This window comes from Acartia tonsa, chromosome 14, assembly GCF_053477335.1.
Source record: "Acartia tonsa isolate MP-2025a chromosome 14, ASM5347733v1, whole genome shotgun sequence".
In the NCBI taxonomy this organism is placed as follows: Eukaryota; Metazoa; Arthropoda; class Copepoda; order Calanoida; family Acartiidae; genus Acartia; species Acartia tonsa.
In genome coordinates this window covers 32,576,436-32,592,296 of record NC_137273.1, presented here as the reverse complement: position 1 = coordinate 32,592,296, position 15,861 = coordinate 32,576,436, and the positions used below count along the sequence as shown (strand labels likewise).

The 15,861-nt window shown below is 31.7% G+C and overlaps 1 protein-coding gene across 1 annotated transcript in view; it reads right to left on the bottom strand.

Annotated features, from left to right (window-relative positions):
• Positions 1 to 5,362: 5,362 nt before the first annotated feature.
• The window catches only part of LOC145305420 (uncharacterized), a 60,228-nt gene continuing 49,729 nt past the window's right edge, over positions 5,363 to 15,861 (bottom strand). The window contains exons 7-9 of the mRNA XM_080147037.1: positions 15,161 to 15,793; positions 12,864 to 12,906; positions 5,363 to 5,421 (exon numbers count right to left, since the gene is read on the bottom strand). Of these exons, the coding sequence (XP_080003163.1) occupies positions 5,363 to 5,421; positions 12,864 to 12,906; positions 15,161 to 15,793 (735 nt within the window). The remainder of the gene's footprint in view (positions 5,422 to 12,863; positions 12,907 to 15,160; positions 15,794 to 15,861) is intronic.

Here is a 15,861-nt window from a genome sequence, read left to right as displayed (position 1 = left end):
TGATAAATATGGATCAATAACACCAGAAAAACTTCAGACTCACACAATGACATGGAAAGATAATGTTCAGAACTATTGAGAATTAAGGCTTTTAAGGGAAATTTTAAGAACCTGCGGAAATTCTGGTAACTATTATAGATTTGCTACGCTTTCAAAATTATCATGCAAAGTTTGATACAACAATTTAAATTAAAGAAAATAGCTAACCGTTAAGGATGGACGGATTGGCCGACCCTAATCATAGAAAAGTTTCGCTTTTAAAATTGTGAAATGTTTTGTATAAATGTTTTTTTTTAAGAAAACAATTAATGCTTTTAATTGGATATGTTTCTTCGCCTTTAAGCAATTATTTATTTCAAATAAGTAATTTCAGTGTTTTTCTATTTCAATAAAACTTTTCGATCAGATAATCGTATTATTTCATATTTCTTCTATTCCTAACTTCAATTTAAATGTACATTATTCTAAATACTAATTATGTTAAAAAAAATATTTGTCTGCTATATTATTCCAACTAAACCCCGAACAAACATATTATGCAAATCTGAATTTTCAAAATAGCAGCTTTATTATTCATTTAGGATGATTTTACAATAAATATGAAATGTAGATGCCTCTTTTGGTTACAAAATTCCACTGTTATTTTTTAATTAATCAACACCAATAAAGCACAAGATCTCAAAACAGCATTTGGGGGTAATACTGGTGAACAAACATATTATGCAAATCCAAAACAAAGCAACAAAAAAAAAGGTTTTTTGGCACTTTTCTCCTCTTTTAAAGGTTGATTATAATAAAATAATATTTTTTTAAGGGATTTATGCATTAATTATTATGAAATATAGTATAAGGTAGAAATTAATGATTTTTCTAAATAAGAAATGATTGAAAAAAATAAATTCGATCCCTATCACTTTAGAGGACAGCTGCTGACCCCCAGTCTTATGGATGAACCTAAATATATGTTAAAGATAAAAATTTTCCTGAAAAGTATACAAAAATGTTTATTTTATGTGTTAAAAAAATTCATTTTAAAATCTTGATTTTGAGGATGATGACCTTTCAGATGCTCCTGTTGGTGGTAATGGTGAGCCAAATGTTATCTAAGTACATGCCCATTACAACAACTTGTCTATTAACCTATGTACCATTTTTTGTAGTCATAGCAGCATCCAATGGAGCCTTCCGACAAGAAATATAACCATCTTCTTAAAACTACAGTATTCACCTTATGAATTGAAGAAAATAAAATTGCAATTCTTTTCTTTTTTAATAATGCTGGGCTGGAGGATGCTATAACTACAAAAATTGGATCATAGTTTAATATATAAGTTGTCATCATGGACATGCACTTTGATAACATTTGGCTCACCATCACCACCAATATGGGCATCTTAAAGGTCATCATCATCAAAATCAAGATTTTAAAATAGATTTTTTCAACACACCAAAAAACATTTTTGTATAATTTTCAGGGTAATTCTTATCTTTAACATGTATTTAGGTTCATCCATAAGACTGGGGGTCAGCAGCTGTCCTCTAAAGTGATAGGGATCGAATTTATTTTTTTTAAACATTTCTTATTTAGAAAAATCTTTAATATCTACCTTATACTATATTTCATAATAATTAATGCATAAATCCCTTTAAAAATTATTATTTTATCATAATCAATCTTTAAAAGAGGAGAAAAGTGCCAAAAAAAAGTTTTTTTTGTTGCTTTGTTTTGGATTTGCATAATATGTTTGTTCACCAGTATTTCCCCCAAATGCTGTTTTTGAGATCTTGTGCTTTATTGGTGCTTATTAATCAAAAAATAACAGTGGAATTTTGTAACCAAAAAAGGCATCTAAATTTCATATTTTTTGTAAAATCATACTAAATGAATAATAAAGCTGCTATTTTGAAAATTCAGATTTGCATAATATGTTTGTTCGGGGTTTATTTTTTAAAATAGATTTCCCTGTTTATATTGATAAAACCACGATGACATCAATGCCAGAGTAACAAGGTTCAAAAGTCAAGGAGGGAGGGGACATTGGGCTGTTAATACACTAGTCCCAAAAGTTTTACAATGTTTTCTCATTCGTTGGCTTAACAACGTTGGGGACTTCTATTGAATTTTTATTGGTTGGTTAATTAGGTTTAGTGTCAAATCGTTTCAACCATTAATTGTAATCTACAGAGATGGTAATTTGATGTATCATCAACATTTGGGATGTACATCAATTTATCGGATATAGTCATATCCCTTCAGATCCCTGTTCAAAAGTTCTCATTCTTTAAATTGTATTGTAAGATGTTGTTATTATAACACAGGAGAAATAACTTTATTAGAAAAGGAACCATCTCTAAATTTCTAATGTATGTGTGTGTAATGTGTATTTATCAATCTTATAAAAAGATCTTTTATTCATTAGCTTTAAAACTTTGGGGACCAGTTTAAAATCTTGATTTTTTGCTTTCCACCAATAAATTTAATTACAAGGAGTAATTTTGTTTCTCATAATTGTAGAAGTACATAAATTTATTGTCTATTGTCTGATTTAAACGATCAAAAAAATATGGAAAACACATTTAATGAATAAGACCCTGGATGATTATAAAATAACAACACTGTAAGATGATATTTAGAGATAAGACACTTTTATAATTGGTATACATAAATACATGATTGGGATCTACTGCAGTTCACGGTAAAATATTGCTGGTAAGCAATATTTCCAAAAATCTATGAATTTTAAAGGCTGCTAGCTGCCAAACGGCTGAACGTACAGATCATGCCCGCACACTGTTTTAAGCGGCATAAGAAGGCCTACAAATAATCTGGAATAGCCATAAATCAATAATGCATAATTATCTCGCAGTGCAGAGAAATGCGCGAAAAAGACCTATTTTACGCGTTTTTTCTTCAGTAAAGCTTTCCCTGTGCATCATTAAATCTTGGCTATTCCAGATTATTTGTAGGCCTTATTATACCGCTTAAAATGATGTGCGGGTATGATCTGTGCGTTCAGCCGTTTGGCAGCTAGCAGCCTTTAAAATTCATAGATTTTTGGAAGTATTGCTTACCAGCAATATTTTACCGTGAACTGCAGTAGATCTTATGATTGTTTTGGGTTCTTGTTTTAATCAAATTAGCCTTATTGCCCCTATAAGAAGCGAATCAATGAGAAGTTACAGCAGTAATGGTTAAAAACTTAAAATGGACAGTAATCTTTTATCCTTATATAGTAACGGGATAATTCTCTCTGTGTGTATGTATCTGTTCTAAAGGATCTTGCTAACCAATGAACCCTTATGGTTCTCCTTTACAATGTAGCTTCTCATAGTTCCTGGGAAGATTTATAACTATTTTGGGCAAGTATACAACCATCCTCCTAAGACAGACCTCTAAAAAAATTAACCCCCCCCTCTCCTAATATTTTCTTTTTTTAAAATTTGTTCCTTCTAAACTGAATTAAAAATGTAGGGACGATTCCCCCCCTACACTCAATTGTCCCTAGAGGTCTCTAGGGGCGTAACCGCTTGTTAAAAATTCTCTGAATATTTAATAATAATAAAACTTCATTCTAATATATCTTTCTAACAATTGTGTTTATGAATTATATCGTCCTTGTAAGTAAACAAAGGTATTGTGTATATGCTTTATTTACAATTACTTCAATATTATGAATTAACTTATGGACATCAAAACATTTTTGATGTCCCATATGAGATACTAATCATTAGGACTATTTGAAAATTTAAATTTAATTTACACAGTTTAAAATAATTAAAGATGCATTGTGTTTTATATAGTCGTCCTTACAAATCTAAGACATAATCTTAATCATCGTACCCAATCGCCTAAGAAATCAATTTCCAAACAGCATTATATGAAAATTTGTTGTGCATTCAAGATAATTTCTAATTGTCACATGAATTATGTATAGTTTGAAATCAATAGAACAATTCAAACATGCCTAAATGTTCAGATTCTTATAATTGAAAAAAGTTTGTTTAAAAGAAAAATCAATATTCTCCCAGATTTGCCAAGTATTAGCTATCAAGATTTGATGTTACTGGTTACTTTTAACTGTAATTTCAGTATGGCTCCGAAACCATTTAATATAAGCTGAATTAGAACCGGTTCTCAACCATACTGAAAAATCATGTTTTATATCGAATTATAGACAATTTTCTACGAATAACAAAATCAAAATCATAAAACCAATACCAGTTTGATTGTAATGGGCCTTCGGTCCCCAAGGGTCAACTAAACTGAAATCAATCATTTACTTTTTTTTTAAACTATCCGCTGAAATCTGTCTATAATATGATTTTAATTGAAATCTGTGCAGAATTGTAGATGAGGTATGCAACTAAAAAGCGAGACAAATCTCAATGGATAAACAATTTTACAAAGTCAATACTTTTATATAACCTCTTGGCTTATAGGTCAAAATATTATACTTATTTTAAATTTGTTACACTAATAACCTTAAAGAAAGCTTATAATTTTGGGTTTTATATAGAGTTCGAACACAGTAATAGTGTCTGACTGATTATGACGTAACAAAAAAATTAGCCAATGAGAGGCAACTATAGATTTTACCATTGATCAATAACGGCCTCTCATTGGCTAATTTTTTTTTGTTACGTCATAATTAGTCAGACACTATTACTGTGTTCTTTAGAACTAACGGATTCGCCTTTAGATTCCACGGGGAGCACTTGAAACAAGGATGGGAGGGAGTGGTATACAGGCTAATAGACATCCTGTTACTTTTATATAAGGATTCTCCTATCTATAAAGTTGGATCTCACTTAACCTATAAATAGAAATACAAAATCTGTTGCGAAAGGGTTAAAACTTTACAAACTTTGACGAATAAGATAATTGTGGTTTTGGTTTATTTTTCTATCATAAATTAGATATAAAAGTGTTTGAGCGCAGGGAAATTGGAAATTCACCTTTTTGTGCCGCATATGCTTTTTTAGTAAAACATTAAAATATACTTAGGAAAATCTATATATAATTATACTATTGATGAAATATCACGATAAAAGCAATATATAGTATTAGTGCGATAATAAGGACTAAATTAGGACTTATTGCCAAAGGTTGTTGTAATATATTATGAAGGATTGCTTATTTATATCAACCCTTAAAAGTCGGGGGAGGGGGGCGTTAACGACCCACCCCCCTACCGTTTTTTCTTTCCCATTTTCTGTGTAAAAGGTAGAGGGGTTTAACTTTTCGAATATGGATATGACACATAACTGAGAGATGTTTTTTAAAATAACTCCATCCTGGCGGGCACAGAATACAAGCAAACCTGGCTGAGTCATCCAGGTAAAGATTAAATGCTTTTAAGGGTTAATCAATGTTCCTTGGCACAGTATCCAATCCATTCTCCAGGGACAGTGAACCAGGTTCTGAAAAAGAAATTATTATTTAACTTAAAAAAGGATGATGATTTGATTAGTTTTCACTTGATAAAAACTATTCATCAACGATATTGAAAACACATAATATTGTATTGTTCTATAGAATTTTCCACGCAAGAGAAAATATAGAATATAGGATTTATATTAAGTGCCAACCACAGCTTTAACTTTAATTTCTTTTTTTATCCACAAAAAACTGTTTTTTATACTATATTGTAGCAAACTTATAACCAAAGAATATACAGGGTGGGCCACATAAATCCGGACTTTTTTCAAACGGCCATAGCGCCAAAACTACTTGACCAATCAGGACGTTTGACCACACTATAAAAAGCTTAGGTAATTACCTTTTGGCCCATAAAAATTTTTGGAGGATGGAGGATGTGTACTCCGTGCTGGCAGTGCTTATGTTCAACATGGCAGATTCGAAATGAGCGCTAGTTTACCCTAGATTATCAATATGGGCCCACTAAATCTGATCTCAGCCCATCTGTAGCTGAGATAGACTTATAAAACTTGCTGGAGATACTGTTAGATACTTAATGAAGGCACTAGAAAAAACTAAAGCTCTCTATCACATCTGGTTTGTCCGTAGTACTCCGGCAAAGTGAAACGTAACAGATTTTAAGGTGTCAAAAATGTCAATAATCTTGAAAATTTCTTGGTTTTCGACTACATGGGCCCATTTGGAACCTTAAAAATCGTATTAGACTATGTGTTGCGATAATAACCATAGCTTAATCTTCATGCCATTTCCAAAAAGGTATAAAACGTTGTTCTAGCTTAACTGTGGCCAAAATAAGAGCCGCCGTGTCGAATGGTAGCTTGAAAGATGGGTATATTTGGATCCTGCGGTTACTCACGTCCCTAATGAGATGTGGCCTCCCAGCAGCCCTGATCTTCATACAATTGACTTATTGGCCTGGAGCGCCATTAAAGCACGAACTAATAGACGCGCCTATACCATAAAGACCTCTCTCATTGCCACTATCAAGGAGAACTTCGCCATCTTGGACAGGGACATGGTGACCAGGATCGGGGGCCGGTTTAGGGGGCGGGTAAAGGCGGTGATTGAGGCTAGCGGCGATTTTATTGAATAATATAATAGTCATATACCTAGTTTACTTCCCAGTTTTTAAAATTCAATAAAATCTTTAAAATTGACGATTTTATGTTCATTTGTTTAAAAATAAGAAAAAGTCCGGATTTATCTGGCCCACCCTGTAAAATACGTTGATATTATGACAGGGGAATTTTTGTCGTCAAATTGGACAGCTAAAATAGTCCTCCGATATTGGTCAATACGTTCCTCCATGATCAGGGGAATGGATGGGGTAAAAATTATAAGGGAGGGCTAAGTAGATGGAGGGAATCATTTTATTGGCCAGCTGGACGACATATTTTTTAGCTCCAATAGATTAATATTTGTAAACTTTTACAGTTGTTTAGCTGGTACCAATACGTTTAAGTATAATTACTAACAAGCAAATTTAAATTGTATTTAATCCCACACAAAGAAATTTACCAAGGAATTTAGGGATGGTACAATATTCAATATTTTATGAGTCTCAGACCTGAGGGACTCGCTTCAAGTGTTTTTGAAGAATCTAGCAGTTTTAAGAAATACTCACTTTTTTCTTGAATTAATTGGTTTTTCAACCTTAAAGTGTCACAGCTATAAAAGTGAATTGATTGCCCCATGTCCCATCCCTGTAACCCTGAATTTTCTTCAGACAAATTAAGATAAAGAATAATCTAAAGAACAAGTTAACAAATGTTCAGCAAAAGAAGGATATTTATATGATCCAAACATTTAATATTAAAGTGGGAATGTTTAATTGATCAATAATTTGCTTGTTCATTTTTCTATCTAATGTTTGTAATATAAAACATTGACAGTTTATGTCTGCTGCATAATATCTCAAAAAGGGTTGGGTTTATTAGATAAAAAACTATAACTGTTCTTGGATAGTATTGTTTTTTTTGCAAACACACAAGAAAACTATTGAGAGTATTGGAAGAAAACAAAATAAGATCATGCTATATAACGAAATTTCATTATGGTATTTCTCTATTCATAGTTGTTTTATCTAAATTTAACCAATTGATTATTCCTTTATGCCTGAGAGCAATTCATAATGTAGAAAGAATGCTAAAAACAATAACAAAAGCTTTAAAATAAATCTGTCTATGCCAGATGAACCATAATGTTTATTAGATTTCTTTATCTAAATCTGTTTGTCAGTCTGTACTTCTGTACCCCGTTCGCCCTAAAAATGGAATAAAACTTGTCCAGTTCACTGCAAAACTAATATATTCTCGGTTTAGTTATTTTTTAAGTCTTTATGTCATGTACAGGAACTTAAAATGATTAGAATAGTTATTTTCTTCTTTTTAGTTGGCCTATGATAGTTGGGTTGGAAACTAACACTATGATAAAATTTATCTTTAATTTTACTTTTTCACCAAACAATATAACAGCAAGCATTAATTATTCTAATTAAGCTGTATTTGTTAAGCAAATATCAATGAATAAATATAAAATCTAATCATCTGGCAACCCTGTTTTAAAGCTATTTGCGTGGGCCGGGTTAAGCATCATCAACCTATCATTCTAATTAAGGTTGGCTAGAAAGGTGTTCATTCAAAACAAAATATGCAATAAGGTTTTCAACTGTTTCTTAACCGTATTAAAAACATCGTATGGTATTATAGAAGTTTTACACAAAAATAATATAGATGGATAGAATTAAACCCTTTTTTGTAACATACATTAATTTTTTAATTTGCTAATTTTTTAAATTTGCGGAATCTATGAAGAATTTGGCAATAATCTTTTAAACTTAATTACCTCATAACATGAGTCAAAGATGTTTTGGAAGGAGATGTATATTACGAACCTAGTAATAGTGTTTGACTGATTATGACGTAAGAAAAAAAATTAGCCAATAAGAGGCAACTATAAATTTTACCATTGGTCAATAATGACCTCTCATTGGCTAATTTTTTTTCTTACGTCATAATCAGTCAGACACTATTACTAGGTTCGTTTATTACACTTGTACCCAAAGTTTTCGTTGGCCTAAAATTTTTAAACTAATCTTCATGATTAAAAATCACCTTACCAAAAGTAGATTGATTAATTTATGTAAATTAAGTAGGACTCAGCACCCGTTATTATAAAAATATATATTCAGCTGCAGAAAGGCCATATTATCCAAAACAACAAAAAAATGGTTCGAAATACACGACTTCCGAGCCCTGAAGTATTGAAAATATATCAATTACTCTTGATTTGTCCATGTTAAAAAAGAATTTATAGCAGTGTAATTTTTGTAAGTTTTTAATAATGATATTTCATAAAACATAGCTTTAACTATAGAAATTCAACTGTTAATAGCTGACTTATTATGTGATTAAAATGTATGGATCATAGAAAGAAAACGAAGTAGGAGGTTCCGTCGTATTTGCACAATAGCTTTTGAAAGGTAATTTTAGGTTAGGTTAGGTAAATGTTAATGATTGCCCCGCAAGGATAGAGCCCTCCGCAGGGGCTAAAAATAGGAGAAAAGCTACTGTGCAAATACGACGAAACCTCCTACTTCGTTTTATTATTATGATCCAAATGTAAAAACTGCTCTTCTACCAATTTAAATCAACTATATTTTGTAAAATAGCTCCTATTAGTCTAATAATGGAATTGATCATCTAGTCTTCCTATAATTATTGCAATGAATATTTGAAGTATTGAAAATTAATATTGTAATCCATCTCTTTAGAATAATTAAAAATCATTGAATATTAATTAATGGACAAAGAAATTTACTTTCTTTACTTTTTTATCTTCTTATATAACAATAAAGATAAAATATTTTCTTAACCATTCGACAAATAATTTTAATCCATAAAAGGGTTTAATTTATTTATCATAATTGGGAAAAGCATCAATTTATAGTCTTAAAAACTTAAAGTTTCATATACAAAAAATCTTAATTGTAGAGTAGCTAAAAATACTGCAAATTATGCCAACTGGCTTTAAATACTAATTTTTTTGCACGGTGTGCCCTCGATCCCACATGTTATTACATGCAATTATTAACGCAGTTTGTAATAATATGAGTTAATGCTAATGTGATGCATAAGCGTAATTTAATAAACATCTTTTTAGCAGAGATAGGGGACAATGGACTGTTTATTACACTAGCCTCCAAAGTTTTATAATAATGTTTTCTTATTCGCTGGTCTATCAACTTTGGGGACTTTATTAAGTTGAGTGTTCAAACGTGTCAACTCTTAAATTTACGATACCAAAAGGGGTAATTTTGTGAATAATCATTGAGGATGTACATCAATTTATCAGCCATTGTCTTATCCCTTAGATCCCTGTATTTTTAGCCAATGCGTATTGGAAGTATTGTGTAACCCATTATTTAAAGGAGAACAATTCTGTACATAAAATAATGTACTATTTATACTTAAAAATAATATCCAACAGACAATCATCTCTTTTATTACAATTAACAAAGTTATCTTTTCTATAGATTACAACTATTGGTAAAATTGTATAGACACTTAATGTTTATACAACCCAATTAAGATTTAATAACAGTCCCCAAAGTTTTTAAGTCATTAAATAAGAGATAGTTTAAAAATTCTTTCTGGACCAGTTTAATTAGGTCCATTGTCCCCTCCCTACCTGCTTTTATCGCATAACCTTTGTATACAAGACCTTAAATTTCAGATAATATAAGCTGCTTCAAAGCATTCCCCCTTAAAGTAATGTCTTTACAAAATGTACAAAAATTAAGCCACGGCATTGGACCTCATTTCATGCCCCACCACATTAATTTATAAAAGACACCACAAAACAATGTTTTAATCAATTTAAGATGGTAAAACAGAAAAACAATACAAACAGACATGCAAAAAAGTACCTTTGCAGCGAAAAAGGATAAACATTTCTTTTAAAAAAGCATGATAATAAAATAACAGGATGTTTGTCTGTTTGTTTGTAGCGAAGGAAGTGCTAGGGTTTTTCTTTGCAGTGTATCTTCTCATAAGTCCTGAAAAGCTATTTTTGGAGAAGGCACAACCGCTTTTCCATAATAGATCGCCCCTAGAAGAAAACTCCCCTCATCCCATCTCCAACGCGTGTCGTTTAGGCCTCTAGAGCCCATCCGCTAGTCACCAATAAAATAATGAAAACCAAGGGACGTTCGCCGTGTCCAAAAAAAATTTATAAACACATTCTCTCATTCACTGGCTTAAAAACTTACTACGGTTTTTGTGTAAAGGTGTTTGGTAAAATCTCTAGAACTACTTCAGCAAGTTTGATTTTAATTTGTATTGCTTCTAAAAAGGGTTTAAGCCATTTCATTGAGGTGATGGCAAAGAGAGAGAGAGAGGGGGGTGGGATACAGAGAGTGTGAGAGAGAAAGCAGAATAATAGAAAGAAGGACAGACAGACAGACACACAATCACTAATAGGGTAGCTATGCTACTAAATAATGCTTATTGATCGATCAAGTACCCCAAATTATTCTGTAATCCAAACACAAAATACGCAACGGTACTCTATAGCCCACATCAGTTCCTATCATTATGGCTTTTTAAAACGTTCATTTTTAGTCAAATATTTATGTTATCCGAGGATAAGGACAATTAATCTAACAAATAAATTCAATGCTGTTATTGTAACAATAAATAAATCTAACATATACTATATTGTCATTGTAAGAAGAGTGTTTTTTAGTAGCTAAGATGCTCTATAAGTATTTTTCTCAGCTTCAAACTTTAAAATTTTTGTGCTAAGATTCATATGACCTTCACATCTACTCTACAACTCATAATGTCCGTCTGTATATCTATTTTGCTAAATTTTCTTTCCATTTGTTAAGTACTTTTATATTTAGGAGTTTCACAAACTAAAGAATTAACTTAAACTTTACTTGATTCTGTAAAATAATAATTGTTTTTCTCGTATTCATTTGAATCCGGTGGATAGGAACCGGTTCTCATCCATACGAAAAAACTATGTCTAGCATCGTATTTTATCCAGCTTTCTCGAATATAAAAATGTACAATCATAAGATTAAAACCAGTATTTTTAGCTCATGCCTTCGGCACCTCGGTGCTAAAAAAACTGGTTTTAATCTTATAATTGTACATTCTATATCCGCGGAAAGCTGTTTATAATACGATGAAAGAAATAACTATTACTGCTCTCCGAATTATTTTTCAGAAAAATTAGTTCTACCTTTGCTCAAAATATGTAAAAAAAAACTTCCATACTCTATTTTTTTTTTTGCTTTAAATAAATGTGACCCCAAATATTTATAATTATGTATGTTTAAAACCAATATAAAAATATTTGTAAGTAATATATATATTTTATTTAGGGTCTAAAACAGTTGACTGCAGATACGCAAATACAAAAGTATAGAGTTAAATCCTCTGCTTTTAGCTATTCTTATGATTTTTATTTGATTTCTGTAGGTAATTTCTATAAAGTTATGATTTTAAATAATTGGTCTCAAGTGAAAACATAGCAAAAAAATAACAATCTAATTATTTCTTGAAATGTTACAAAATTTAAAATATGCTATAGTTCAAAGTTTCTGAAAAAAAAAAGTCAAAAAGCAGCCATACATACATATCCTCGTTAAAGAGTAGCTACGCTACTTATGAATGTTTATTTCTTGAACAGATAACCCAAAGCAACAGGAACGTGGCTGGAAAGGAAGTTGGTATAGCAATGGATATAGAATACGTGGATGTTGTGAGATATTCTCGCTTACCCTGGCAAAATGATTCTCCCAAACGATACCCCCCCCCCCCCCCCCTGCTTGCTACGACTATCCCCAACCCTCCCCTGACAATAGAGAAGTGTATTGACCAATATCTAATGACTATACAAGCAATCTAAACTGAAGACAAAAGTTCCCCTGTCACAATATCCACGTATTCTACATCCATTGATAAAGCTATATAGTGACCTCCATTTCTGCATATTATTACATTTGTAAAGTGTTTAATATACGCAAAAATAGTAAATAATCGAAAGGATGTATTATAAGACGAAAGATTTTCATAAAAAAAGATCACATGAGTAATTGTGATAATATTCGGTTCTTATGGTTTGTTACTGTGATGCATGTATGATGTACGGAAGTGAAAACACACCGAGCTATGTATGGTATTCGTTTTATATTATGCGATGATAGGCTGATTCAGACTCACTTTAGTACAGCACAATATTATTTTGTACTAAGGTTCTAACTTGAATTATAGAATACAAATAAGCAATGATAATTTATCCTGACTTCCAGAAAAAGGTGGAAGGTACCGCCTTGGCATTACTGACTAAAAACAGACAAAACAATTGAATTATAGAGTAGCTGCACAACTACGAAAAAATAACTAAATCTTACCCAAATGATATTGATTGATAACCGCAGAGGAGTCCATGGTTTCCTAGATAAATAGATAGATAGATAGATAGATAGATAGATAGATAGATAGATAGATAGATAGATAGATAGATAGATAGATAGATAGATAGATAGATAGATAGATAGATAGATAGATAGATAGATAGATAGATAGATAGATAGATAGATAGATAGATAGATAGATAGATAGATAGATAGATAGATAGATAGATAGATAGATAGATAGATAGATAGATAGATAGATAGATAGATAGATAGATAGATAGATAGATAGATAGATAGATAGATAGATAGATAGATAGATAGATAGATAGATAGATAGATAGATAGATAGATAGATAGATAGATAGATAGATAGATAGATAGATAGATAGATAGATAGATAGATAGATAGATAGATAGATAGATAGATAGATAGATAGATAGATAGATAGATAGATAGATAGATAGATAGATAGATAGATAGATAGATAGATAGATAGATAGATAGATAGATAGATAGATAGATAGATAGATAGATAGATAGATAGATAGATAGATAGATAGATAGATAGATAGATAGATAGATAGATAGATAGATAGATAGATAAATAGATAGATAGATAGATAGATAGATAGATAGATAGATAGATAGATAGATAGATAGATAGATAGATAGATAGATAGATAGATAAATATAAATATTAGTCTTTACACTCAATAGTGTGCTAACTTTTCAACTTTTATTTGATATAGAAAAAAGATGTAACTCCGCGAATAATATTTTGGGGTCTACTTCAATTAATCTTCCATTGTCTTATCTCTTTAAATCCCTGACAAAACCTCAGATTAGGTAATAGTTTCCTATGTATAAAAAGGTATCATCACAAATCGATATCAAATCATATTTTGCTTCTGCTTCATATTTAAGTTCCTGTATTTTAGTAGCGAAGCTACTTTTTAACGTTGGTCTGTACGTTAGTTTGTCAACTAGCTCTCTTCAATGTCAGATTTAGTGATTTATTTACAAAATTAACTAAAAAATGATAATTTAGAATAGTTTGATGTAAAGCCAAATCTAAATTATTGTAACGAAATTATTGTTTTAAATATTGATAAATTTCATAATATACCAATGTTCTTCTTTACCTTGCTGCGTTACTTATGGATATTATTATTCTGACTGTTAAAACGAGGAAAAAGAATAAAATCTACTTTTTGTAAAATAAAATGAATAAATTGTTTTTAAGTAGTGATTGTACACATACAAAGCTCTTAGAAAATGCATGAAAAAGGCGTATAGTAAGGGGGTGAATTAGGTTGCAAACATCCCCCTAAATTAGCAATTTTGGATGATTTTCTCCCCCTATTTGACCCTTTAAATGTTACACCCCCTGGCAAATCCTTTTGCTCGCTACTGTTTCTAATGCATAGTTATATTCCGTTTGAGTTTCCATAATATATTTTCTCGTATTCATTCGAATCCGGTGGATAGGAACCGGTTCTCATCCATACGAAAAAACTATGTCTAGCATCGTATTATATCCAGTTTTCTACGAATATAGAAATGTACAATCATAAGATTAAAACCAGTTTTTTTAGCCGGTGCCTCCGGCACCTCGGGGCTAAAAAAACTAGTTTTAATCTCATATTTGTACTTTCTATATCCGCGGAAAGCCGTTTATAATACGATGCGAGAAATAACTAATCTCTAATTATATAATACCTCTAAAACAACTCTACAATACTGTACAATATTGTTATTGTTTTTTTTACATTGAAAACATCATTAGATAATGTTTGTTATCAAAAATGTTGTTGATAGGTATCAAAATAGAAAGAAAACAGATGATTTGCAATAAAAAATCTATTAAAGTTTTTTAGATTGGGTCATATGGTTGCACTGAGTAGGAATATAGTCCAGCAGTTGTAGTATGAAAAGATAAAAAAAGCTTTGACATTTTTAAAATTAGTATAAAAACTACTTTATTTTATAAAGTTCACTAACAATTAGAGTAAAACACTAGAGGAGGAAAGGTTTATTAAATAACTGTAACTCCCCCATCGCACTGTCCTTGTGCCCACTATCAATTGGGTCATTGAAAATAAGCCAATGGTGTAGTGTGTATTAATACAGCCAAGTAACAGAAAACAATTTGCAAGCAGACGAATAAGGTCATTGAAAAAGTAAAGGGGGTAGTTATCTGTATAAATATACGTATATACTATAGATCTGTTCACTAACAGACACCCTGTTATTTGAACATCTTAGCTTGATTATCAAAATAAGACCATACCTTAATACTGCGAGGGGGAATAATATCCCCATCTTCCTCCTCTCCATCCCCTTCGTGATTCTCCTCCTCTCCCCTCCTGTGCTGTTGCCGGCACCTATATCCGCCATTTTTATCGCCGTTACAACCGTTATTTTCCCGCCGATGGTGGTGGTGTCTCTGTCGTTGTCCGTTACATCTGTTTACATAGTCTTTCTGGCGCTCTGCGCTGAACGACCGATTTCGTGGGCTTGTTGGCAGCGGTGAAATGTCACGCGACTGCCATCTAAGCAGATTTTCTTCGCGCCATATTTGGTGGCTTTCCCGGACATTTTCTGTTGGCACTGCTGGCGGCCGCCATTTTGAATTATTGTTGTTGTTCTTGTTGATGAGAATGCCGCGCTTTTTGTTGTTGGAAGGTTTGTTTGCAGCTGACGCAGCTGTCGGAGGTTGCTGGTAGGGCGGTTTGCTTGCAGCTGCAGTGTCTAGGGTTACTTTGCTGTTTTTTGTACCTTCAGCAGCTGTCGATTTAAAACCGGTTTTGGGATTATTTGTGTACGGATCACTGAGGGAGGAGTCGGACATGTCATTTTGATTAGAGTTGACGCTGGGGACACTGGTTTGAGGCTTGGCAAGGATGGGTAGAGGTGCAGGCGGCTGAAACAAAAAAATAATCATTGTCGAAAGGTATTATATTAAAGCTAGTCAAGAAAATAATTTAGATC